At 47.3% G+C, this 27,750-nt stretch overlaps 1 protein-coding gene across 1 annotated transcript in view; it reads right to left on the reverse strand.

Annotated features, from left to right (window-relative positions):
* Positions 1-5,340: 5,340 nt before the first annotated feature.
* The window catches only part of PRKCH (protein kinase C eta), a gene marked incomplete at its 5' end in the record, with an annotated part of 117,799 nt that continues 95,389 nt past the window's right edge, over positions 5,341-27,750 (reverse strand). The window contains 4 exons of the mRNA XM_084270557.1: positions 5,341-5,928; positions 7,336-7,479; positions 22,957-23,145; positions 24,047-24,185. Coding sequence (XP_084126683.1) covers positions 5,782-5,928; positions 7,336-7,479; positions 22,957-23,145; positions 24,047-24,185 — 619 coding nt within the window. The 3' untranslated portion in view covers positions 5,341-5,781. The remainder of the gene's footprint in view (positions 5,929-7,335; positions 7,480-22,956; positions 23,146-24,046; positions 24,186-27,750) is intronic.

Consider the following 27,750-nt stretch of genomic DNA (forward strand, 5'->3'; position numbering starts at 1 on the left):
CTGCCACAATGGCTTCTAACTCCCACCCTGCCCAAGACCTGTGGTCCCCAAGTCTCAATCAAATTACCTTCACTGAGGCAAAGGCATCCACTTTCCCCAGTGTGGATGGGGCAGAGACAAAAAGGTGACTTTCTCCTGTGTCTGCAGAAGTTGCCTCCAAGTGTGCTTAGGCACTTGTTATATATACTCCATCATCCTGCCCACAGCCCAGAGTTGTGACCCCATTTTTTAGAGGACACCTTCTTTTCCCCCTCTCTTTTTCTAGCTTCTAATACAAGACATGAGAGGGGAGATAGCCTGACCTTCTTCCACAACCTACTGTTATATATGGACATCACTGGGACACTGGCTGTATCAGAGTCCCGACCACCTCATTCAGCACCAGAAGATGCCCAGGTAGCCAACTGTCAACACAACTTAACTGTTCCTTCATGCTTTTTGACTCCCTGTTCTTCCTACATGCTTGGCTCCATCAGCAGGACACTTCCAGCTGGTGACAGCCCAAGGGGAACGGCTGAACAGGACAGAGAAGGCAAAAAGGCGACAGGCTTGTGCAAGGATTGATGCAGAAGGTCAGAAATGCTGCTGGACAAACCCTGCACACAGCAACTGTACGGCGTGTAAACACCTTCCCCAGCCTTCCTCTTCACTTTCATCCCTCCTGTGCCTCCTGTGTGCTGCATGCCCTGTTATGTGGGGTTTGATACAGGGAGGCAAGGGACTGCACTGTGGGGATTATACATAAAGAATAGGAAGAGATGGAGTTCTTTTGTGGAAGAACTTTTTCACAGTGAGGGTGACAGAGCCCTGGGAGTCTCCATCTCTGGAGATATTCAAGACCTGTCTGGATGATGACCTGTGCGACCTGTCCTAGGGAACCTGCTTTGGCAGGGGGGTTGGACCCGATGATCTCTTGAAGTCCCTTCCAACCCCTACAGTTCTGTGATTCTGTGAAAAACACATAAACCCCCTGTTCTTACAGTTTTGTCGCCTGTCTCTTGGTGCTTGACATTTCCCTCCAAACTCCAATGCCTGGCTTCACATCAATTCATGGACCCTCAGCTTCCATCTAAAACAATTATAATTACATGACATTCCAGCTACTACATGGAAAGAAGTGCGAGCCAGACTCCAAAATATTCATAATTTAGATGCTAAAAAACCCCAGATAATAAATACTTTAACATTTATGACTTTGGAAAGCTCTTGATTTCGGAGTGAACTGTGATTTTCAGACAAACTGACTCATCATTTCTGAACGCTTCGGTTTGGCCGCCCTCTATATGTTTGGTAACACAAACTCTGACTTGCAGCTCCCAATGAGAATCCTAATGGCATGATAAGACAGATTTTCATCTCATTCACATCACTTCCAAGTATCAGGAACCTTACTTAACAGCAAGAGTTGTAGAAGCTGTGAAATGGGTCTCCCTGGGGAGGGGCTGGAACAGGACTCCTGGCTACACACTGGAATGGCAGAGAGCAGGCAGCAGTGAATGGCTCTTTACTTCCTGGCGATGGGACAGAGCAGATGATCCCAGACACGTTTTTCCTCCTCCTTTCTCCTGGCTCTGGATATTGCTAATCAAGTCACTGGAGGAGCCTCTCTCATATCCAACTGGGGAAACAGCAGCTTCTGCAGGAGGAGCAGGCGGCTTTGAGGGAAAATACTGTTGCAAACTATTTAGGACTTCACAAGGAGCAGGGAACCTGCGCCAGTCTTTGAGAATGCATTCAGAGCATCTCCATCCAGCAGTTAGTTAGAACTGCATTTTTTACATTAAAATCCCTGAGGCACTTGGAGTCTGTGAGATTTTTTTCTTTCCATTGCTGATCAAGCAGTGGTATTAAAAATGCTGTCTTTGGCAGCACAGCCAGCCCAAATAGATGCAAGATGATTTCCATCTCTTCATTCTAGACCATCTGCTTCTTACCCTCAACTTTCAAAGACCCTGAATGAGATGTAGGCCGCTGAATTTTATAGCTAAATTTCATGAACCTCTTTGAAAATGAAAGGTTTGCACAGAACACAAATTTCGAGACATCAAAGGGACCTTCCCTTTTCATGCAAGCACTAAAAGCAGTGCAAAGGGAACTAATTATAATTTGCTCTATTGCCAGTTTTCACACTGGAGCAAATACAAGCAAATAAATTTTATGCTTTAAACCTTACAAACCCGTGGCTGCCAGCTTAATATACTCCTAAAGCCAGGACCAAATTAATAGAGTAAAACCATCTTGCATCCACTCAGGCAAGCAGTGAAGCCAGAAGAGCTGGCAGGCCACCTCATGGAAAAACTAATTATTAGGGGTTTTTATCCTGGCTTCAGGGTTTTTTTTAAAAAAATCAGGATTTCTTTACACATTCAGTGGCAGCAGAATCACTAATTCAGCTTTTGCAAAGGCAAACTTTGTGCATAGGTGCCTTTTTATTGAGCTGATCTTCATCCAGGCTGCGGGCAGAGTCTGGAGGGAGCACAATGGAAATGGCAGCTCCTCGTAAAAAGTATGGGAGAGTTCAGGGATCTCAGCCAAAGGCGGCTGACTCAGGATCTGCTGACTCCAGTGGCTGAAATCATTACGTAGACATGTGAGTTCCAGGCAGGCAATGGAGGGGGAAGAGCTGCCCTAAATTATGAAGCAAGATCCAGGTGAAATTGTGAAAATCAAGGAAATTACTTTATAGCAGAACATGAGGCTTCTCGTCCAAACACAGCACATGTGCTGTGCAGCCAGGGTGATGGGAGGGTGGGGTGACCCTGAGGCCACTTGAAATCAATGAAAAGTGAAGCTGGGGAAGAAGCTCCCTTTGATATTTGATCCTTGCCCCATTAAACCAGCAAGCCCTGGGCCAAAGCAGGTACCGGCTGGCCAGGGCAGGAGCTTTTCCTGCTCCCCAGGGTGGCCCTAGACACCATTTCACATCTTTTGGAGATCTATACACGTTTTGATTTACAGCTCACAAAGATCCTAATGGAGTACTTACAGAAGTGTCTTGGTTTCCTTTCTCCAGGTTTTCAGGACATAGATTGGTGGGTCCTTTTACATCTCTCCAAAGGTCTCCAAAGTGAATATTCCACAGTCTTCACACTGTCAGCAGTGTAAGCGAAGCTGCTCAGATCCTGGATCCAGGGAGACAAGATCATGTTTTGATGTTGAAAACAGCTGGAATCAGACCAGAATGTCTCCAGACCCCTAAGGAACAATACAACCAATGAAACCCTGGGATGATGCCAACATCCTGGCAAAAACAGTCTATCATAAGACTCATAGAATGGTTTGGGTTGGAAGGGCCCTTCCAACCATTTAATCCCAGGAAAGACCCTTCAAGACCATTTAATCCCAACCCCTTGCCATGGAGTTGCCTCACCCTCCACTAGCCCAGGTTGCCCAAAGCCCCATCCAACCTGGCCTTGAACCCTGACAGGGATGGAGCAGCCACAGCTTCTCTGGGACACCTGTGCCAGGGCCTTACCGCCCTCATCATAAAACATTTCTTCCCAATATCTAATCTAAGTCTCCTCTCCTTCAGTTTAAAGGCATTCCCCTTGTCCTGTCACTCCCTGCCTTTGTGAACAGTCCCTCTCAAGCCAATTCATTAAGTGTTTTGGTGCTCCCACTCTTGGTGGCCAGCTCAGCTGCACTCACTCCTTGCCAAGCCAGCACTGCTGCAGTCACATGCTGGAGTGAGGAGCTGCCTAGGGTCACGTCTGCACCAGACAGGTGAACACTACTCTTCATTCACACATGAATAAGATGACACAGTGGCCCCCTCAAGCAAATGCATTCATCCCTGTCCAGTTTCTTCCTAGACAGGAAAGCAATTCAAGTTAGCCCATGTGACTGGTTTTTGGGTAATTTTTCCCCATAGCCACTCTTCCTTCTCCCACTTGCACTATACAACCTGTTTTTCCTCCTCTCTTGTCCCACTTTGAAGGAGCTGGGTACTTACAGACAAGCAAAGAGATGAGGGGCTAGCTGGCTGGCTACATGTTGGCCAGGAGATGCCAATGGCAGGGAGAGAAGACCAGAGGATGAAGTTGTGCTTACTTGAAAGAGGAGATGCAGGAAAGGAGGAGGGAGAACTGGTATGACACACAAGTATAACAGCCAGAAGAGTTTGAGAGTAACTGAACAACTGCCCCACCTGCCAAATAGCTCAGCAGGTGGTTTAGATTTAAAAGAGACTCCATCAAGTAAAGAGGGCTTGGGTGGGAAGGAGGGACAGTTGTATGTAGATCTCAGCTTTGGTTTCTTATTTCTGACTTGGTCCCTCAGCAGGTCATGTAATGGGGGGTTCCCCTGTGTAATTTCCTTCACAAAGGCTTCTGCTCCCCTACCTTACCTCCATGGTAGCAGTGGTGCAGAGCCTGTGCAGAAGTGTCCCTCTCTGCTGCACCTCACCCTTCTCTCCAGCTAAAGCACATGAGTACCCATAGGCAAACACAATCAGTTTTACAGGAGGTCAGGAATCTGTCTCCTTCTCCAGGAGTTCAAACCCGCCCAAGGAAGAGGCTATCCCCACGACACACAGCTTCAAGCTCAGAAAGGAGTACAAAGGCATGCCAAGTAGCTACAGAAAAACCATCCAGCTTCCACAAGAGTAGGGAAAGCACAAAACCATCTCCTGGAGTGTCTGGATTCTACAAACTCCACTGAAAAGAAGTCTGCCTGTGGCAGAGGCTGGAGGCTGCAACTGATAAGAAGCATCCTGTGAGTAATAAGCTCTTAAATCCAAACCAAACCAACTCGCCCCGTTTCTTAGATAAGGTTTATCACTCTCATGGAAGAAAGTTGTCCTGTTGTACTACTACTACCTGTTGGTTGACAACTCTGCTTTCAAGCAGCTCTCCAGCTCTGCAGCTTCCATCACAATAACGCTACAAATAATTTAAGCGCTACCACTTTGGGTCAAAATTTTAATGAGGCACTAAACCCACAAAAGGGGCTCTGTAGAGCAGAATTAAATAGAAAGGGTCTAAATAAACGGTAGGGTTTTACAAGTTACATTATAGTCTGAAACAGCTGGGAGGCAAAGAAAGGAGCATTGAAGATGCATAATGTAAAAAGGCATTTCCCAGAATGCAAACACTCAAACTTTTCATATCACACAAACAGTAAAACACTATGAGCACACGACTTCCCTTTGATTTTTAAGAATCTGTGTGGGGCACAGGGCATTTGGGTGGGGTTTTTTTTCCTTCTGTTAGTCAGTACAGTGAAATATTTCACACAGAAACCCAAACAGTGGCAAAGAGAGCCATTTATTCTTCAGAAAGAAATAAATACTGCAGAAACAGGTAAAGTCAGTAGGAACTTCTGGTTCAGCCAGGACATGGGATGCTGGATCACAGCTCCAAAATGCTGGACAGTGCTGGGACTTCCTCAAAATAAGTCTTGCAAACAATCAGAATGGCAACAGGTCTGTTTGGCTCAGAGCTGCAAGATGCTTGTTTGACGCTCACGCCGACTCCTCGAATCCACTTCAAGCAGTGACATTCAGGCTGAGCCAACCAGCTCAGCATTCAATTCTCTGTCTGCATCAGCTATTTACAGTGTCAGGGTTGTTCCACTTCTGCCAATGTTTGATCAATATTTGCGTAAACCCTACAAACACAGGAAGGTTTCAGTTTCACATTAAGGTAACGCTGACAGTGGTGCTGCTGTATCGTGTAAAGTCAGTGCACTGTTACTCCTTGAGAATGAAATTTCTGGTAAACTTTGTTTTCATGCCATTTCTCCCCACTCCTCTCTGCAGCCCTTCCTCAGGGGGAGCCGTGGCTATTGCTTCAGTTCTGGGCTTGTGAATGAAAAGTTTCTAAATTCATCTTGGTTTATCATGGGAAGGATTCCTTCTTCGATGGGGGTCAGAATGGGCTCCTCTTTTATAAAATCTGGATCAAAGTTGCTCACATCATCTTTGGATTTCTGTCAAGGGGAAAAAACCAGACATGTCAGAGTATGTATCACCTGCTTGAACCCCGCTCTGCATCTTTAGTCTAGTCTTGAGTGCAATGAACCATCATCTCCATAAGCCAAGGCTGAGCCTACTGAAAGCCTGTTCTGGGGTTGGACTGGGAGCAGCTGAGTGTCCCCGCAGAGCTTCTTCCAGTGTGAAGCCTCTCAGAGTGTCTGCAGGCTTCTTGGAGGCAAACCCTTTTCAAACTGAACTGACACTGCCTCTGATGTGTTGCTTGCCCAGACAGGGCAGATAAATCAGTTCCTTTCCTCAAGGAACAGACCAGACCCAGCCATCTGAAGCAGTTACCAGCCTGTTGCCAACCAGCTGACTCCACACAGTCCCTCCTTATCTGCAGAGTGTCTCGGCTGAGTTTTGGGGTGGGGGCATACACTCCTCTATGCATGAGCCATTAAACTTGCACAATAATGAATTACTGGGCCCTGGGAAGACCAATGGCTTGGCTCCAGGGGCTGGATTCCTTACTGCGTGCCACAGAGCAGGCCTGTTTACAATGCACACACACAAATGGGGATTGTGGCAGATTTTGACAAGGCGTGTGTTTTTTCTGCAACCAGAACAAGATGTTTTATTGACATTGAAGTCTAATGTTCCCAGATCCTGTCAAGCTCATGGCAAACTGACAAGGCTCCTTCAGCCTTTGATTCGGGTCAAGAAACAACTCGAGAGCCTGGTCTTGAGCTGCCACAGCTCCTCCAAGTGCCTGATCCTGCACCCAGTGAGCTTCGTGGAGCAAGACTGGATCGACCACTGCCACTGCATCAGACACAGCCACTCCAAGCAATAATTTCAAAGGCAAGGGAGCTGCAGGGCATCTCTCTGAGAGCATCCTTTAGGCTGCATAGCACTACTTGGAAAAAGGGCAGCACTGTCCCCTCTGCAGCCCATCTGCCATTGGAACCAGTCAGCTGGCAGTGGTCTGAGCAGGGAACACTCACTGTGCTGGGTGCTGTGCAGGCAGAGCTAGAAAAGAGACAGCCCAGATGTGAAGAGGTAGGTGGAGTGGTCCGAATGAGCATTATTTACCCAGGTTTATATTTGGGGCAAGACAAAAGGCAGTCAGTAGCCTTTACAAAGCTTGTACTAGCTTTAACCAACCTGCATTTTTTTGGCTGAGCTGCCTTTGAGAATCCAGCATGGAGGGGAAAAGCGACCTGTACAACATCAGGTGGCCAACCAACAGCCAAGCCAAGACCAGAGACCTCAATGCCTGGCTCTCATGCCAGTGCTTTCACGTTGAGGTTGCCTTTCCTCCTTCTCCTTTCCTGTCTTATGGGAATAAACCCACTTATAGAGCCCAGAAGGTAAAAAAAAACCCCTATGATCCCTTTCCCCCACCCCTCCTTCCCACATACAATTCGGGGCCTGAACGGTGGCTCCATCTGGCGCTGGTTCAGCAGGTCCCAATCCAGGTCTTTGAAGTAGGGGTGCCGTACAATCGCGTTCTCGCCGCCCAGCCCCGGGCTGCCCAGCCGCATGTTGGGGTTCTTGGTCATGAACTGCAAAACAAAGAGGGCTGTTTGTTTCCTCCCATCTGGCAGGGTCACAGGAGAGGGACCTATTAGCAGTCGCACAAAAGCCTGTCCTCAGCTTTCCTGTTGAACCCAGTTGCTGGCCAGACTTCTCAATTTCACTGTACTGGAACCGCATGCAAGGAACTTGACTCATTCTCTAGAGGAAGAAGTCAGGGTGTATTTCTCTTTTGTCCCTTTTCTTTGGTGAAATCCTTGGTTACCACAATAAGAAAAGAAAGTTGAAGTACATCGTTTGCACATTATAAATGTGGCACGGTGGCTTTGGTGGTTGTTAATTTCTGTATTAATTTCTCAGAATTACAAGTTCACTCTAGAGTGCTGCTCACCAGTCAGCCAGGCTTTGGATTGGAGTCAGTCTGAGCTGCATCTTTTTCCTAAATCTCAGCCTGCTGAAGCACAGCCAGAAGCCTATGCTTTCCTTCCTGTCATCTCAGGAAACAGAGGAAAATGAGCAAGACACTGGCTTTCAGAGCCACCCAAACCCCAAGCAGATGTGAGCAGACAGGTGACCATCTCCTCTCTCAATGGTGAAACTCTAACAGAGGATTTCTTTTTATAACATTTTTACTCTGCCACCAGTGAAAATGAATCTCAATCCTCAGCCAAAGTGCTCTGGTTTTCCAGGGAGCAATGGGAAAAGCCGTGCATCGTGCACACAGCATGAGAAGGCCCTGGCAGGTGTTCTTTAGGTCTTGACAAGAATGATGAGGTGTGAGTGCTGTGGATATTTCTTAAGGCAAAGGGAAATATTGGGGAAGAGGGGAATCCTTTCCCCAGGCAGGAAAAGAGTTAGTTGGCTTGTTAATTTAGGATTGTAGTTCTTAAAAATTCAGTAAAACCAATCTTTCCCCTGCCCTCAAGTATCTCTTATTCATTAGAGAAACCAGGTTATGTTTAAACTGGGAAAATAGATGCTTTTATTTGCTTGCTGAAACAGCAGCATAAAGCAAGCTCCACTCTGGTGGAGGTGTCCAGACGATTTCCTCAGAGATGAAAGAGCATTATGTTTAGCAAATAGCTGAACCAGCCAAACCAGACAATCGGTCACTGTTTCAGGAACGACCAAATCTGCTGCATCTCAGCAATGGGGAAATGAAAAGAAGGGGAGGTGCAGCGAGAGACCAACTGCACTCTGACCACAGGAGCTGTTCAGAAGGTACAGATTCTCCTAAGGTAACTGGATAAAGGTCTAGCCATTCACAGAATCCCAGAACAATAGCGGTTGGAAGGGACCTCTGGAGATATCTAGACATCACAATCTCCCTGCTAGAGCAGGATCACCTAGAGCAGGTTGCACAGGATTGTGTCCAGGCAGGTTTTGATTATCTCCAGCGAAGGAGACTCCTCAACCTCTCTGGGCAGCCTGTCCCAGGGCTCCGTCACCCTCAGAGTGAAGAAGTTTTTCCTAATGTTGAGCTGGAACTTCCTGTGTTCCAGTTTGTGCCCATTGTCCCTTGTCCTGTCACTGGGCACTACTGAAAAGAGTCTGCCCCATCCTTTTAACACCCACCCTTAGGGAGAAGATAGGGAGAAGCCAGACAACTGCCTGTCTTCCTAATTTATTTTAGAAGTCTCCCCAATACCTCATCCTGAGGTGGCTTCAGAGCCAAAGTAGTTGAGACCTTGCCGGACCCCAGACTCTGCTGACATTATCACAAAATCCCCAACCCCAGCCTGACCTCCTGAGCCCTCAGAGGATGTGTGCTGCCACGGGATTCCCTACAGAAGAACTCTTTCTCACCACTCCACACAAAACGTCAGTAGAAAGAGCTATTGAGCACATCCAGATCTGTAACACCAGCCACCAGGGCAGGAGCCAAGCCAAGGTTGTTCTTTGCCTGCCCACGCTCTCTCTGGACTCCTCAGCCCTCAGTTAGACAGTACTTCCAGGGTCAGGCACAAAGACAAGCACAACTCTGTTTCCCCAACCTGTTTTTCTCCCTTTCTCCTAGCTGAACCCAAACACATTTTTTTTTTCCCAAGAGACTATTCCCCAAAATTTCTGTGGGATCCAGATCCCCAGACAACAGCTCTATTTCCAAACCAGAAAAGGGTCAAGCCAAAAGCTCTCAGAAATCTGGTTCAGACAAGCCTTTGCAAGTCTCAAACTAAACCTCTTTGGTTTGCAAAACAGGCCAGAAATCTCCTGGCAGCCCCATCTTTTTCTAGAAATTCCCTGCCCAGCTTCTTTGTCCCCACAGATGGGTATCTCACTACCACTTATTTGCATTGCTGGAACACCTAGAAAGCTCAAACAAGATCAGAGCTTACTGGTGCTGGGAGTGGTACAGACCAAAACAGTCCAAAAGGACAAGACAAAGAGGGCCGAGGGAGAGCTAGGAATAAGTCCCATGTCTCCTGGCTCTTGACCTGCTGCTGCCTTCATCACACCAGGAAGCTTCTGCTAAATCTGGAGGAGAAAAACAAAAATCATGAAAGAGATAATCTCTGAAAAGGGCTGGTAATGTGCTTTTCTTGGGTTCCCATTCATGCTCAACCATATAAGACCAAAACCTAAACTGGACCACTCATTCCCAGGCCAGTTTTGAGCCCTGAGATATAAAAATGTATTTACATTCCCATTTTCTTGTTTTATTACACGATACCAAAATTGTACCAAGTGAAGGCATCCAATGCCACAAGGCAAGAGCCAACATAAATGCATTCCTGGCTGCTTAGAACAGCCTTGTTGTTAGGACAATGTGGATTAGGCAAAGGCCATCCCTTGAAGTGGGCTCTTTTGGGCTCTGAAAGAGCAAAACAACATTCAAATCAAAATGAAAACCAGATTCATCCAGCTAATTCTGATTTGTCCACTGGACCCACAGATTGAGAAACCTCCGTTGGGTAACTCTAAGCACCATCTACCCCAGGTTTGGTGCCCAAAGGAGGCAGGAGGAGAGAAAAACTTTCAAATTTTCCTACTGCTGGAACATGTTCTCCCAGCTGGTTGCTGAGAGTGATGCTGGGCTGCCACAAAACCCCTCTAAATTAATCCTTGCCTCTGGGAGGACTGAGCTGACCTACGGGACTCCCAGTCAAACACCCCACTCCCCAGCTGTCAGGCATGAGCTCAGTGCTGCCTGTTGCTCTGTAAAACAGGGCTTTGAAGGCCAAGGGTGCTGAGGGCTGGAGTGATCCACCACCATAAACCACTTTGGATGGGTTTCTCTAAGCTTGTTTCTTAGATACTGCAACCCCGTAGCGCAGGCGAGCAGGGCCTTGGATGAGCACACAAATCACATGCTCTACAAAGAGCATCAGCGTGGCATGAAGAGGCCTCTCTTTCACAGCACTCACACTCATACTAGTCTGCTCCAAGTAGGGATATCATTTCAAGGGACAGCAGGCCTCTTGCCGTGAACCTGCATCCCTGATAAACACATTGTAGGCCGCGCTGAGGCCTCTCGGTGGTATCTGTGCATGGGGACTGGCACTGACAATGCTTCCTTTAAACATCCCCGTGCAGTACATGAAATGTGTTGCTGTATTCTGGGCAGCCACAGCACAACCTTGCAGGTTACTCAGCCTGTGGAGGTACACATGCCTCTGCACCCAGGGTCTGTGATGGAAAATGAGAGGTTGGCTGGCGCTACTCTTCCCTTACGTAAAGGGAATTGGTGTGTGTTTTCTCTGGAAAGCTGCTCCAGTCTTTGTCTGGCAATAGGGCTGAAAAGAGCTGTGTGTCAGCAGTGACTCCAGCAGTGGAGAAGAGTTACCTGCCTTACTGTAAGAGGTATATAAAATTAAAGGATGACATTTTTGAAGCCAGTTTCCAGTAAAATCAATGACTAACCCTCTCAAATGCTATTTTGGTTCACCAGAAATTACTGCACTGACAAAGAAGCAGATGAAGTTTTAGTTTGTGATGTCCAGGATGTCAGGAATAAACAGAAGACTATAATGACCTCTCAAAGGCCCATGAATCCTTCTTTCTCTCTGCCTTAGGCAGTACTGACATTTCTCTGCTGACAGCCTGTCTCATGCCGCCTCCACTATCTGATGGCACTTCCAGCAAAGCAAACAGAGGACTTGGAATTTCTGAGGAACTTAATTACAAGCTCAGCCTTCATCTCCAAAATAAGTAGCCTGAGCCCATACACATGTCTCTGACCATGTAAGAGGCACTTGAGCAGCAGGAGGGGTAAAGCTGAGTGCCCGGGGCACAGAGATGCTGCCCTCTGCACACACGCAGGCTGCGCAGGGGAAAGCTTTTTGGAAGTGCAGCTAATCTTTCTCCTGATCCTTTCGTCTGTATTCAGAAACAATTAGAAATTGTCTTACAAAGAGTTGGCTCTTCCTGGAATCCACGGGAAGGCCAGAGTTGGACTCTTGCTTTACAGGTTGGATAGCCCTAAAGTGTCTTTCCAAGTAAAACCCTCCAGTGTTTTTGCAGGTGATGAGAGAGAAAGTTCAGCAGAACACTTTTTGTTTCAAAGTGTCATTTCCCACTGTTTACTGGGCATCTCTAATTGTACACAATAACCCAGAATCCACCATGAATCTCAACCTTTGGCACACAGAGTCCAATGAAGAATTATCCACCTCCCAGTCTAAAGGTCCCCTCGGGAGCATCCACAGACTGTGCCTCCTTGGGCTACACCAGTTTGCTGAGCAGTAAGTCAAGCGAGGCGCTCTCTGACCTCAGCTAACCCTCTCAGCAGCATCGCAGCCAAAACCAGCAGCTGGAATGAGCCAAAAACATGACTTCACAAAATCATTTGAAAACATTGACTGAGAGAAAAGGCAGCAAGCCATGACAAGAAATTAAAAGCTGAAGATTAATCCACGGAAGGCCCGTGAAGTTACAAGGAAAAAATGCAGACATAGCAATGCCAACCACTGGGAAAAATCTGCGTCAGCCCTAAGAGCTCAGCCTGTGAGCAGGTGAGGGAGCACAGGGGAGCCATGCCAGTCCTCCCCTTCACCCACTACATGGTGAAGGGATGGTGCTGGGAAGGACTCCAGGTCTCCCAACCTGCTGGGCAAGGCTCTGCTGGCTTCTCCCATGCTGCTCACATGTAGTGTTGCAACTTTGATCTCAACAAGCTGAGCTTACAAATTAGTCTAACGGTCTGGAAGTCAGCAAAGGGATGTTTGCACAAAACAGATGTTTCCAGGCATTAATTTCCTTGAATTTACATGTTCCCTTTCTCAATACTGGAATACCAGATAGCTTTTTATGTAACTCATGTATGCACTACTTGCATCAGGATAATTAATTTCATGAGTAATATCTCAGTGGCTAGATGACACGAAATTGCATCACGTTCTGGAAAAACACAAGTCCAGACCCTTTCACATAAGCAATGTGCTTCAGGAAGGGGAATGCAACTTTCTGCTCAGCCATACCCTTCACATTGATGGCCATCTGGAAGAGGAAGGAATCATTGTTTCTTGTATTAAAGAAAGTCTTAGATGCACCAGCTGCCATCAGGACTCTGTTGCCCTGGGCAGGGTGAATTTACCTTGTGAGAGAAAGCCTGTGCCCCTGAGCACCTCACCTTTCAAATACAAGCACAGGGCAGAGATGGAGGCTCTGCCCCACGTTACCAGCGGGGAAACAGAGACCCAGGGAAATTTATCACTTTATTTTGCCAGGAGCCCAAGGCAGCCTGTCCTAGATATGATGACATCCTCTCCATCACACCGCATGCCTCAGAGGACCCCGATTCAGGATTGTGTCAATGCAATAGTCAAGCCCACACCATGAAAGGAAAGCCAAATTTCATTGTTGGTGGCATGAATATTTCCTGCCTGTTGGTGTTTCTTCCATGTTGCTACCGAAGCAAAAAGCAGCAGCAGCAGAGGAGATTAACGTCCCACAGTTTCCCCTTTAGTAATGAGGGAGAGGAGATTGGGAGATACCCATCACGCTGGTCTTCATTAAGATTCATGAGCTAAACAAGCAGGGCAGAAATTAACTGGAAAGGAAATAAGATTTCTCAAAGATCTATTTGATCTCAGACAAAAGGGAATCATTATATAAATAGAGCAATTACTCTAATTAAGGCTTCCCTCCATGAATCTCTCAACTAAATGTTGCAGTTGCTGAAAACAGTTTGGCTGCCTATTATGTAAGGCAAACAAACCTGCAGTTTGGGGTTTCATTAGCCTTCATCCACCCCTAAACAAAGGAGAAGAAAGATGGCTCGATGGCTCCGTCTGTTACTGTCAGTCTTATTTTTAATGACTGGAAGACAGGAGGCATTAGCATAGCATAGCACAGAGAGCTTTTTTTTTTCTTTCTTTCTTTCTTTCTTACTTTTCTTTTAACTAAAAAGCTGTTTTTTGAGCCAGTCTTGTCTTTTGCTCTCCTGGGCAAGGCTCCATCACGCCCATGGCCATTCTGCTGGGGTGATGCAAGCATGCCTCGCTTCCCCACACAAGAGCAAGCCAGGGCTGACACACAAGTGGGTTACAGGGAGTGGAGGAGCCTGATCTCAGATGAAGCTCCCCAGCCCTGGGAGCTGGTGCCTGGTAACTTGGACTGCAGCAATTTGGCGGTGGGTGCGAGCCAGGCACTTGGAAGCCCGAGTCCTACTGACCTTCAGAGAGGACTGTGGTGCTGAGAATAGGACTCGGAGACATTACGTCTCTCTCGAGTGCTGCCTCTACCTTACACTGGGGATTTGCTTTGACTTGCAGCCCTCAGAGGCCGTGTGGCGTTTCAGATTCCTACACTACACACAGCAGGGCTGACTGCTAGAAAGCCCTGATTCGTACCAGTGCGATTCATCGTGGTGCTGAGCCAGAATACAAGCCATGTAATGCACAGGGTGCTTCTACCCCCATGCTGGGGTCCTGGCTGCAGAAAAGTGTGAGCAGGTGAAGTCCTTCAGTGCAGAGTGTGGTGCCGGGGCTCCCAGTACAAGGGAGCTTCCCAGCTTCAGTACAAGGCTGCCCTGAAAGCATTTTAAGGAGCCGGGTGGGGAAGAAAGCAAGTGTGAGGTCTTGGTTATTTCCTTTTCCAGAGGAAAAAGGAACGGGAAGGGAAGTAAAAACCAGTCTTCAACCCTGCTCCTAAAAAGCCAGGAGACTGTAACACTGATCAATGTTACAGTCACATGTTTAACGCACCAGCCACAGGCGAGGAGGACAAAATGTCAGCGCAGTGGATATTAGGCAGATAAATTTGATCTCTCTTTCCCCTAGCACACAAATGGCTCCTCAATGCCGCCCAGTCAAGGCTCGAGGGAACAGGAAGGATTAACTGTCTTGCAAACAGTGATGAGCAAGAGACTAGCAAAATAAACCAAGGTGGGTAGGGTAACTCACGTGTCACTCAAAATCTCCTGGCAGTGTGAACTGATGTGGGTTTGCTGACTATCAGCAGGAGAGAACTTGGCCCAAAACAGTGGAATTAAACGTATCGATAGTGATGAGTTTCCTCGCTGTGCTGCAATCTACCTGGTTCCCTGCTCCTCCCCACTCACCAACGAACAAGTCAACACCACTAACACAGAATGAAAAGGCCATGGGTATCTAATGTATATTGGCTCTGATGACAGCTAGTGATTTTTGGAGACTTCTGTGCTTAGTACTCCTGTGATAAATAATAATAATAAACAGAAATTAAATTTAGTCATTAGATAGATGGAATATTTAACATAGGTTTTGGTCAAGATGTCACTCTGGAACTCTGTTTTCAGGACTGATGAGTTAACCCCAGTCCCATGTGGGTCACTGGCTACACGCGCTGCTCAGACAGGATCAATTCCCAGCTGCTGTTTTTAAATTACAACTGGACTACAGGTACAACATGGGCATGTGCAGCTCAATTACTACATCAATACATCAATCAGGGTAACAAACGTGGAGGGAGAATGAGCATCGCACTTATTAACAGACTGGGGGCATGATCCCACTCTCGTTTTACGCAGTAGTAAAATCTCCCCAGGGTTGCACAGGAAAACAATTAATCCTTTTCTGATAGTCCTGTCAAGAGGAACTGGGAATCTATTACACAACCCTGGGTGGCCTATTTACATAGTGTCAAGTACAAAGGGGACTAAAGTGCCCCAGACAAACCTGTAAAGGCCAATTAAGAAAAAAAAAAAAAGAAAGAAAAAATCACAAGAAAATACTTCAAAGGAGTTATTTCATGGTCTTGGTTATAGTTTGATTCTTTTAATTTTAAAGGTCCTGAAAAGACACAGCAGGTCAGAAAGGTCAAAGCGGGAAGGACAAGACGTACAGCCCTGAGTAGCTCAGACTGCACTGAGACCTCCCAGTTAGATGGAGCTGGTTAGACCAGCTCCAGTGGGCTGCTCCCATCGTTCACCAATCATTCCCATCTCCAGGCCAGACCCAGGTTTGGGCCTTCCCCAGGGTTAGATACTAATGGACTTCCCCAAAATGCCTTTGAGGGTCTATAATCACAGTGTTTATCTGAGGCAGAGGGGAGAAATGAGCCCAGGACACAAGTCTTAGGCTTGGCCATGGGAATCGCTTTTTCCTGAGCACTTGGGAGCAAGTAGAAGAAAAGGTGGGGGGGAAGACAAAGTTGTGACAATGAATGATCCTTCACCTTCTTTTCCCATCTCTGTCGGGAAAGAGGAGGATGAGTCATACCTGACATTACAATAGGCATTCAAAACAATTTGTTATGAAGCAAATCTGAGCCTGCACGCTGTGGACTTTAACAAGAAGCTCATTTCAGCCTATTGGAATGGGAAAGGGAAATTCAAGATGAATTTGGCCTTGGCAAGCTATACAGAGATGTCTTTAGATCTCTTTCAGAAGTGAATTATTCAGAAGCATGGGACTACTGCTGTGAGGAAGCAGAATGCTTCAGAAAGGACTGTGATCAACTGACAGAAGAGATTAAAATTACAGGGGAAAGCTGTTTGCTGTTTGAGAATTAAGAAGAGTAAAAGGCAGCATGTTCCAGAAAGGGATACGTGAGCTCAGGTAAAAGATGTAAGAAACCCATCTGTGGTGGAGCACAGCCCTGTCACTCCAGCACACTTCAGGGCAAAACCAATCTAGAAGAGAGATCATCTAAAACTGCAGCACTCTTCCCTCATTGGGAAACAACAGGCTTCAGAGTCCTGTTATTGCTGCAGCGACTCTGAAGCCAACCAGGAAACACAAGATGAAAGCCTTTCTAAAACAGAAAATAAAGGGAAAAAGGAATGTTTACACAGATCTGGCATAGAGTTTCACAGAGAGATTCAAATATTGGCCTGACGCTGACAGCCAAAGCTTAATCAAACTGTGCAAGAGGATTTCTGGAGCCTGCCAACTCTGAAGGGATGCCAAGGAGAATAAATTATTGGCATATTTGAAGGCATTTTTATATCTGCCTTTGTTAGGCTCCTCAGCTCTGAGGCTAAAGCAGTGAGCTCATCTAGTTCCCTCTTTGATTTCAGTGGGCCACCACTGTGCTGCTCCTTTTCCTTTTAAGCTTTGTCTAAAAAATACTCCCAGCATCTGGTTCATTCAGAAACAAGATCATTCTGGCTGTTCCAACTCTGCATGTGAAGCCCATTATCCATCTTTTTCTGTCTGATGGAAGGAAAGAACCTGGCTCGGATCTGTAGGACTCAAGTGCAAAGGAGAGACATATGCCCTGCACAGTGTGATGTAAAAGAAACGTAGGCAACCTTGCACCATCAGTACCTGGCTGCCTCTTTCCACACCTTGTTTGTGTTCAAGAGAGGGTGGGGAGCACAAACACAGGGGTTTGGTCTAGCTCATGCAGTGGCCAAGCTGACCACCCAGGTCTTAGGGAAAAGGTAAGGAACAAAGGCAGTAGGAAGCCCTTTGTGCTTGGCTGTGCCAAGCAAAGCACCTCCCAGGTATTTTAAGTCATGTGTTGCTTGCTACAGCGTGCAGGGAGGATGCAGACATCTACCACAGTATCTGAGCTGATGACAGTTAGTTCGGACCTCCCAGTATCCAGGGGTGTTGGTGGGTGCTGTTCATACAAGTGCAGTGTATGAAGAGAATAGACTTCTCCAAAGAGCAGGTCAGGAGACCTCACCCTCTGTGCTGATGTTCAGGGCGAGCAGCGGCAGAGATGGCAGCTTGGACCATCCCTATCTCTCCTGAACTCAGATGTCCTTGCCAACAGTCCAAAACCTGCCTTTCCCCTCCACTCCTCTGTCACCATAGACTGTGCTCTGAATTAAGTTTAAAAAAAGTGCCTCTTTCTGCAGCAGGGCCAGTCTGGTTCAGCACAGGGCACTCACCATCCAGAAAGCCCTTCTGCCATGACATGTGCAAATGGGATCCTCACCAAGGGTTTGGTTGGACAGCCATGGTGGCATCCCCTCAAGATAGAAAGTTTACTCCTCCCACAGCACAGGTCAGTGTTCCCTTTGCTTTCTCCCCCTCATCTTGGCCTGGGCAGACTGCCCTAAGGACATTCCTTTTCTGTCTCTCTCCAATCTCTTTTCTCCTCAGCCTGTTATTGTACATACATGCAGCTCAGGCAACTGTCCAAGGGCTCTGCTGGAGCTGTTCTGCTGCACCCAGCCTGGCTGGGCTGCCCTCTGCCCTGACCTCACATATACTCCAAGTACTTCAGTATTTCTTCAGAATGGCAAAAAATAACCACCCCACCCAAACCAACCATCTACAGGCTTCTCCCCATGAACTCAGGAGAAATTGCTGTTGCAGCAACACACTACTCACTCCAAGTACCACATGGGGAAGTCTTTTGTGTCTGATTATTACCTGAGGGACTGAGGGACCTAAGGCAGCCTCATATTCACTCTTCTGGGTGGCAAAGGAGCGACCAACTTCTGCAGAAAGTTTTGAGTTGTTATTCTAACTCACAAGATGAAAATTGACTGAGATGTTGGGGAAGAGCCCCCCTACCATTCTCCTGCTGAAGGTGAAATGGCTGGTTGCTGTCTGCACTGCAATATTCCTGAGCCCTTTTCCTGCTCTCTGGGAAAGCCCATGTGTGCTGCCTCCTAGCAAAAGGGGTAAGTTACACTGCAGATGAGTCCTTGTGTGTGCTAGCCAAAAAACCCAGGGAACTCACTGAAAAGCCCTAGTTTCTGGGTTTCAGTCCATGACGTGGGCTTCTGTCACAGGAATGGGAGAAGAGGTTTTTCCCTTCTAGATCAAAGCTTTTTTGGCTTCTAGATCAGGCTTCAAGGCTGCCTATGGACAAAGGGGATTTAAACTGTAGTACATTTAACCATTCCCCCTCTGGCTGCTCCCAAAAACCATGCAAAACTGCTGGCAGAAGCTGGGAAGGAAATTCCAACTCCCTCACCTTGTGCTCTGGCGCCCAAAAATGGGTCCATAAAACACAGGTCATCAGAGCAGGACCTGGCTCCTGCTGACCCACACAGCACATCAGTGCTGCTGTGGCTGAGTCTGAAGCACTGATTCCCAGACATGACAGCCCCTTCCTGTTCACCTGGCAATGCAAAGGGGATTTTAACTAAGTGTGCGAGATCGAAGCCTAAAGGAGGACAGGGAACGTGTCTGTATGTGTCACACTGCAGTGGTGGGGTTGGGGTGCAGGGAGTGACAGGGTATCTGGGCGAGGGAAGTGAACACAGTGACACAAAGCAGCAGAGAGTTCACTAAGCCAGAGTATTTAACTTCTGAGTCAGCATCACTTCCAGGCTGTTGTTTTCTAGAAAAGCAGTTCAGCTTCAAGTTTCTTCTTCTGTATTCTCGGCACTGTATTGCTGACATCATTCTTCTCTGAGCCACAGGTTGTGTTTGCTCTCTGCTGAGCTCTCTGCCCTCTCAATTCCTCTCACTCTTTGCACTAATCCACCAGCATTTGGATTCCCTGTGCTCTTCCACCTGCGCTGGGCAGGAGTGGAGGCTGCTAAAACCACAGCCAATTTCCTCTGCACCTTCCCCTTTCCTTGCCTGGTGTTTATTTTTCACATGAAAACCACATGGAGTGGGACATAAGCAATTTTGCCCAGTCGGTCTCTTAACTCTGTTCATATTTTCTTGAAAGTCCACATTTTTAACCAGTTGGAGGGAGAACAACCTTTAGTCTTGTTTGTGTCTCCAAAACATCCAGCTACAGGCAAGGCTGCCTTTTCTTTCTCTGTCTCTTCATCATCAGGCACTGCTCTGTCAGCTGATGGCAGAGAGTACTTGAAAGAATTTCTTTTACAGACACAGACCCAATAGCTCCTCTGGCATAAACTCCTTGTGAATGCATGAAGGTAGGGCCATGGAGAAAGCTTTTTTTTTCGAGGAGGGAATCAAAATCAAAGCAAGACTTCAGTTTAGAATGAGCTGAAGTGGTCTGAATCCATTCAGCAGCAATTCTCATTTTCTGCACTTTCTTTTTTTTTGCCTCCCACAGGCAAATCCATGCCTGGTTCAAGTTGCTCACACAAGCAAGAGACACCTCAGTTGAAATCCTCTCTGCCTAACCTGAACCATCAATATGTAAATTCCCCAGTGACACATTCAGACAGGGCAGGGTACACAGGTGAGAGTTTCTAATACCATGGGTTGGAAAGCACCAGCACAATTGGAAATCAGGGGGCTCGAGTTCACATTTTGTTGGAGGTAAACACACTAGGGATTAGAAGATGCTCACACAGTAATAATGCTGTATCTAAGAAAAATAACATTAGAATCACAGAATGGTTTGGGTTGGAAGGGACCTCAAGGTCCATCTCATTCTAACACCCTTCCATGGGCAGGGACACCCTCCTTTGGTTGCCCAAAGCCCCATCCAACCTGGCCTTGTATACTACCAGGGAGGGGGCAGACACAGCTTCTCTGGGCAAACTCTTCCAGTGCATAGAGAAGACTTTCTTCCCAATAGCTAATCCAAATTAATAATCCCCTCTTTCAGCTTAGGGCCATCACTCCTTGTCCTATCACTCCATGCCCTTGTAACCAGCCCCTTTCCAGCTTTCTTGGAACCCCTTCAGGTACTGGAAGGCAGCTGTAAGGTCTCCCCAGAGCCTTTTCTTCTCCAGGCAAAACAAGCCAACTCTCTCACCATATCAAGCACCAGAAGTCTGTGAGAAAAAAACCAACTATGTATTTAGCAGCTAGAAAATCCACTGTATTCCCTCACAGGATATCTGTAAGGGAACAAAGAAGCCATGTTCACCACTCTGCATTATACTGTCACCTAAAAATACTGACCAAACATTATCAGTACCCTGCAAATACAACGCCCCAGCAGTGTCCACATCTGTTATCATTCAAAAGAAATCAAAGCGTGTGGGGTTTTTATATTTTAATCAAGAGCCCCACACAATCTCATGACAGGATGTTTCCTTCCTGTTAAAGCCCACATGCTCTGATGCCTCTCAAAGCTCAGCAGAAGAAAGGGAGGAGGAAATGAGGTGCTCTTTAGTGAACAGCTCTTGAAGCCAAAAGCGACTGCTATGAGGTTGCAGGAACTCAGGCTGTAGCAAACTATCATCAGTGCTATAAAACATGATGCAAAGTCACCTCCAAGGTAGCAGCCACCCAGGGAACAGAAACACCACAGAACTGAAAGTCCAGTAAAAATACCAGCTGCAACTTTCCACCAGTTAATCACAAGGTTCTTGGTGAATGCCCTAAATTTCAGCCTTTTCCAGGAAGCAGACCTAGGGTAGTGCTTCCCTCAGGCAATGTGTGTGCATTTCAGAGAGGTGGTTTTACTTTCACTTGGGTTCCAGCAGCACCACATGATACAGCAGAGTGGCTGGAGAGGAGACCTTTTTCAAGCAAGTAACCAGCAATCTCTAAGTCGACTGTGTGGTTGTGGAGACACTCGGTTGCTCTCTATTTAAATTCTTAGCTCCCTCCTCAGTTCTGGCCCTCTTTCTCCAGTGCCTCTCTTCTTGATGCTTGCTTTTTAATCACAGAAGGGACCTGATGTTGGAAGGTGGGTGCTGAACCTGGGCTAGAGCACCCTGGGGTGACTGCAGTTTGCACTGGCTCTTCCTGTGAGGTTCCTATCAAAATCAGGAAAATTAACATTTCATCAAGAGGCAAAACCACAAACAGTATCTGATTATACCCTGAAATTCCTGTTATGGTGAGCATCCATCTGATCCTATTTTAACTCCATCTCATACTTATTCAAGATACCTGCAACAAATCCACTCTGCTATTTCTTGTCACTGCAGAAGATGAATTAGGTCAGGCACTCAAGAGTCCCAATGCAGCAACATGAACGTTGCTCCAGAAGCTCCAATGAGTCTAAATGTCAGCTTTTTTTATATATATACATTTTAAATATGTTTCAGGTTATTTCCAAAACCTAGGAGGGCTCTCAGCATGACAAACAATCACTCCTGACAACCACATGTGATTTCAGAGCACAAACCTATCTATCCTCAAGAAGTGGATTCTATTCTCAGTTGATTTCTGTGGAATTATTTAGATGCATTTTCAGCTGCTCAGCTTATATCCAACGGAAATCTTACAGCAGAAAACCTCCAGACTCTGGCTTCTAAAGATCTGATCAAAACAAACTCTCCTCTTTCCTTTAAATGGTCCCATCGTTCATTAACCCATTTCTTTGAGTCAGCTCTCCACAAATTATTATAAGCCACTATCTTATCCAAACGTTTCTCAGATCCTCTATCACCACAACATTTAGTAGTATCCAGTCTTAAATGCATCTTTGTTCACCAGGAAAGGAAATACTCTGATCCTTCTCTCTCCAAATGGTGCTTACAGACATTAAATGAATTGATGGGGGGCAGGAAGAAGTCAGTATCAGACCAGCCTAGTCAGGTCTTCTGATTCATAGGTTAACACCCTCGTCATTTAATCACCTTTTGATTCATTACAGTAAAGCCAGGCAGTGTCAGCACACTAAGCACTGTACATGCACTGCCTGAAATCTTAAAAAGCTTCACTCCCATGGCAGGGGGGAATATGTGAGGCAGGCAGATAAGAAGGCTCCTGGGAAAATTCAGGAATAGATGGTAGAACAAGGACTAAGTGTAGCCAGCAACAGCTCTCTTCAGGCTGTTTGCTGTACAGCCCCACTTTTTTTCCCCCCTCCTAAACACACAAAAATCAAAACCCCATCTTTGCATGCTGTCAGACAGCAATCCCTGGGGCATGGTTAGTATTACCAGCAGCCAGAATAAAGGACTGTCATGAAGACCACTTCTCCCCACTCCAGTCGAATGGCAATCGTCTGTGGTGAACACCGTGTATACCTGCTGCTTCTGCTCTGGAAGGTGATCGTATGTTGTACATCACCAAGTCAGCAGGGGAATGCCCATACACACAGACAGGCACAGGCTCTGCCTGCCAAGCTGGCAGCTGAACCGCAGAAAGGACGTAGCTATGCAAACACACCTCACTGGGGCAGGGTAGTTTTTTGGTTTGTTTACCCTTCAATCCAAGATAACAGAAGGGTCAGGGTGAGGGTGACCGCGATTTCTGAGTGCCCATGCCCCAACCTTGTTTTCTTTTGCTAGATTTAGGCTGAAGAAAGGCAGGACTGAAAGCACTCCAACAGCCAAGAGGACTCACCGCTTTGAGGATTGCCACTGCGTCCTGCTGGAGCCACGTTGGGTAGACGACTTCATCGTTCAGAATGGCCTCGAAGAGGTCATCCTCGTTCTCGGCCTCGAAGGGCGCATGGCCGCAGAGCATCTCGTACAGCAGCACGCCCATGGCCCACCAGTCCACATCAGGGCCATACAGCATCTCCTGCAGGATCTGAAGGTGGTACAGGGAAGAAACGTCAATGCTGAAGCTTCTTAAACTGAGCAGGAGAGGAAAAAGGATTCAGAAACATCAGTGCAGAAGTTCTTGCCACAACCTAACGGTGTTCTTTGTTAGGCTGGCTGGATGTCCAGGAACATGTAGGTGATCTCAAGCTGGGAAGCCACAGGTCTGCACTAAGGTACAGCAGATCCATTAAACAAGGGCTGAACTAGCTTGACTGCTCACAGAGGAAACGAGCCCTCAGAAATGATGCTAGGGCTTAGCAAAACTGGCCAAGCATTTGAAGTGGTAGAGCAGCCATGCCTGAAGGTTGACACCAGATTTTCCTTGCCTCTGGGAAGGAAATGCTCGAACCAGCTCCAACAGCAAGGCTTTCAGCTGGAGAGAGGAAGGAGTGCAAGTGTGTGAGCAAGGTACAAACACCAGCCACAGACAAAAATTCAATTACGTTGAAGGATGTGAAACCCTATCTGAACATCTGGCAGCATCTGGAGGGCAGCTGTTCCTTGAAGAGGTGCTTATTAATTTTGTAGTCGGACTGGGGAACGACAGGGAGGGGGAGGAGGCAGAGAAAGGAACTGGGAAATGAAGGAGAATTGTCTCCTTTCAAATCAAACTGGGCCAGTATCTCTGTGTGCCTTTTAAGATTTTTGCAGCTGTGCCTCCAATTCTCACCTCACATTTCCTAAAGAAAAATACAGCCCACTGAAGACTTACTCATGCTTTGCTTACAGAAGGGACTGATAATACAAGCATACACCTAGGAGGAAACCCTAGCAGGCAAGTAAGGTGTAGCTTAAAGACATCAGAGAGTACACTTGCTGCTCCAAAGCTAACCTACACTTTTCATATTGTAACCAAGTTTTTCTGGCCAAAGACCAGTTTCTTATACCTCAGGAGCGATGTAGTCTGGTGTACCACAGAAGGTGGCTGTGGTAATGCCATCATGAATGCCCTCTTTGCACATTCCAAAGTCTGCCAGCTTGCAGTGACCCTCGTAGTCCAGCAGCACGTTGTCCAGCTTCAGGTCCCTGCAATGAGAATTGTTTTTCGAGTCACTATGTGTTTGGAGCAGCCCCAGCACAAAAGCAGGCAGCGTCCCAGGCCTCTGAAGCTTATCTCTAAACTGGATGAGCCTCATCATCATCAAAAACATACACAGAAGTCACGCAGGAGGGGTTTTCTTTCACTTCATCTCTTTTAAAAGGGAAGAACAAACGCCATTCTGCCCAACTGGATGTCATAGGGACAGGTGCTATACGAGTTCACCCACATGGCTTTCCAAACACACCACAAGCCTGGCTGGCACAGCTCCTGCTCGTTTAGCTCTGGGACTCACTGGAGCAGAGGTTGCCAGAGCTGTCAAATTGCGTAACCATGTTGTGATGCAGCAAAAAGCACCGCACAGGACACGCTCTGATTCAGCAAAGCGCCGTGCTGGGAGCACGCAGACAAAGCTCAGAGGTGTGCAAAGCCTCTTCAGAGGGGCAGCAGATCCCCCTCTTCTGCTAAGGTGGGGGGGAGATGTCCCAGACTTGTCTGTGTCGAGGCAAGCCTGACTAATAAATCCCACTTGCAATGTTACCCAAGCTGAGAAGAAACGAAACTCCCTGCTGACACCATGCCACGTGGGCAGGGGGAATCTTCAGTCATCGCAGGATGCCTCCCTCAAAAGATAAAGTCTTAAAGTCCTCCCAGGTGCACCAACTCCAGCAGGACCACACTAATTTAAGAAGTGAGTGTGCACCATAGTGCTCACTGGGGTAGGCACCTCCTTGTCACTGTCACAAGAGACCCGCAGCCAAACACCATAGTGTAGCAGCTGCAAAAAAGCACATTTTCCCATATGTCCCCTCTAACAGCCTGGGAGCTCCTCATCAAAAGCAGAGGTGCCACAATGACAAGAGCCCTTATTAAGCTTATCAGCTTGCCCGACCTTGAGATTGCCTCAGGGAATAGCCCAGAGTCAGCAGCGCTGCCAGGAACATGACCAGAAAGCACGAGGTCATCTGCAGACTCTGGCAGTGCCTTCCTAAAAATACACACCAGCTCAGAGCACCTCTGCTTTTCAGCTGCCAGGCACGCTCTAGGCACCACCACTGATAGAAGAAAGCAGTTATGATGGGAGCTCTGTGCAGGACAAACAGGTCGCCGTTCATTTTTTAACCATCTCAGGTATCGGGCCAAGAGGTGCACAGAGCCCTCACAGCAGCTCTGAGGCAGGGAAGTGTTACCATCACTGGTTTTCTGAGATGGAGGACAACTTAAAGGCATAAACAAAGCCAATTTCAAAATCATTCAGATGTCCAGATAAGGATCAAGTAACTAAATACATCTGAGGGTCCTTCATGAAATCCATATTGGAACTTGATCTATTTTGCCCTTTCCTTGGACATCTATTTTCTTGGGAAGGGGGAGGGATGGAGAGGGTGGCAACACAAGTGGTGCCATCTCCATATCAGTATGAAAACCTATGGGTGAGCTGAAATCTGAATTCAGCTTGACCCTGCTCATCTTCTGTCTGTGAAATTAAAGGAAAAATCAGGTGGTCAATTGCTCTGTTGTGCTCTGTCATTTCTACAGCCCACTCCAGCACCAGAGGCCTTGCTGGACCTTGAGACTGCTCTCCCTCAACTTTACTGTTGCAGTGGAAAGTTCAATGATGCCTTGTGCTAGGCAATCAGAGCCACATCGTGTCCTAAGGAGGTAAGAAAAAGTATTATTGGTCTCTTTTGAATGGATGGGAAAGTGAGAGGTAGAGGCTAAGAAATCTGCCCATGTCCCAAGAGCCAAGACTGAACACCAGCTTCCTGAATTTCAGCTCTGGATCTGCATTGCAACATCACACATCCTCTCTCTTCAGCTTTAACACAGTGTGCCAACACAAGCCAGCAAAATGTAAGGATGCTGCCCTTCCCAGCAGGCCCACCAGCTATCCAATAGTCACTGAAACGTGGATGCCAAGAACAGTGCCCATGCCTGTCTTAAGCTGCAGTGTTTGCTCTGGGAGGGATGCTCAGCAGAAGACACGTATTTTTTCCTTTCTCAGAACTGAAAATGGCACCTAAGGCATGCAGGCAAAGGCTCGTCTTGGAAAGGCTTTAGGCAAGCACAGGGAGAGGTATTGTACGTGCTCGCCCATGACAGTATGCTTTCAGCAGCAGTTTACAGCCAAAGCTCCTGTTGCTCTTCCCTGTGGTTGCTGGCAGACAGGGAAGCCCTCTGAGCATGAAGGCAGGCCTTGTTTCCAGGAACCTGCAGTTTATTCTTGGCTCGGTTCTAAATGCAGCAAACACCTTTTCAGTCCTGGGCAGGCCTGACTGTTGGAGGGTGCCCCTAAAGGTGAGACTGGAAGGGGAATTCTGGTGAACCTGCTTGAAGATCCCTGTTCTGAACCTCTTCTCAACATCTGCTGCCTCCTGGCATGCTTTGGGATACCTCAAAACACACCTTCCTCACATCTGAGCCAGCAGAAACAGAGTCACGTACATGGAGCGAGCAGGTTACAGTCCCTCACGGAGAGCCCAAGGAGCAGAGGCAAGACACAGTGTCCTGGGTTGGGCTGGGATAGAGTTCATGTTCTTTCTAGTAGCTGGGCTAGTGCCATGTCTGGGATTTAGGATGAGGACAGTGCTGATAACACACGGATGTTTAGTTGTTACCAAGCAGTCAAGGACTTTTAAGCTTCTCAGCCTTGCTAATGAGAAGGTGGGGGGGCAACCGAGAAGCTGGGAGGGGACAGGGTCAGGACAGGTGACCCAAACTGGCCAAAATGTCATGGTATGGAATATCCACATTCTGGATGGTGGGGGTGGGGTGTGCACCTCCAGCACATGCAGCTCAGCCATGGTCCAGCTTTGGAACAGTTCTGAGCCGTTACAGTTGGTGGTCTGAGCTGTGCAGTTCAGTGACAAACTGCACTGTATATCACCAGTTTGCATATTTTGCTCTGAAGTCCTGTTCTTGTTATCTCTCTCTTTCTGCTGTCCAAGTAAACTGTCCTTATCCCACCCCAAGAGGTCTGCCCTTGTGTCCCCATTTTCTTTTCTACCTTCACTTCCTCTCTCCTCCCGCCGTGAAGGGTAAGCAAGTGAGCGGCTGGGTGCTGAGCTGGGGCTGAAGCATGACACGCAGCTACAAGGAAAGGCCAGCTCTGCAGACCAGACCACCAGAAGCTCTGCCACTCCTCAGACGTGCTGCAGGAAGCACTGAAATCCCTGCTAGCTGGTTCAGACGTGATGCTTGGCAAGATGGCAGAAGGTTCTGCAGGTGCAAGAGCGCTCTGCACTTGCTGGATCCTCCCAGAGAGCCTCTCTATACGTAATGGGCATTGAACTGCCTGCTTCTCGCTGAGCAAGAACAGTTTTAACCACCCAAGGCAAACCTCCAGCCCTCTGGCTTCTCTACATTGCACGTTAAACCCATTAAGAGTGCCTCCCATCTCCTCCTGCAGTTGGGATACTGCCTTCTTATGACTTCTTTCCAACAATGTGGAATCCAAAACTTGCATTTTCTATTTTCATATAGCCTATAACATGATGTTAACCTGCTCTTATTTGCTTGGGCACTCTGGTTATGTGGAGATCACTTTTTAAA

Source organism: Gallinula chloropus (genome assembly GCF_964237585.1).
Source record: "Gallinula chloropus genome assembly, chromosome: 14".
Classification (NCBI taxonomy): domain Eukaryota; kingdom Metazoa; phylum Chordata; class Aves; order Gruiformes; family Rallidae; genus Gallinula; species Gallinula chloropus.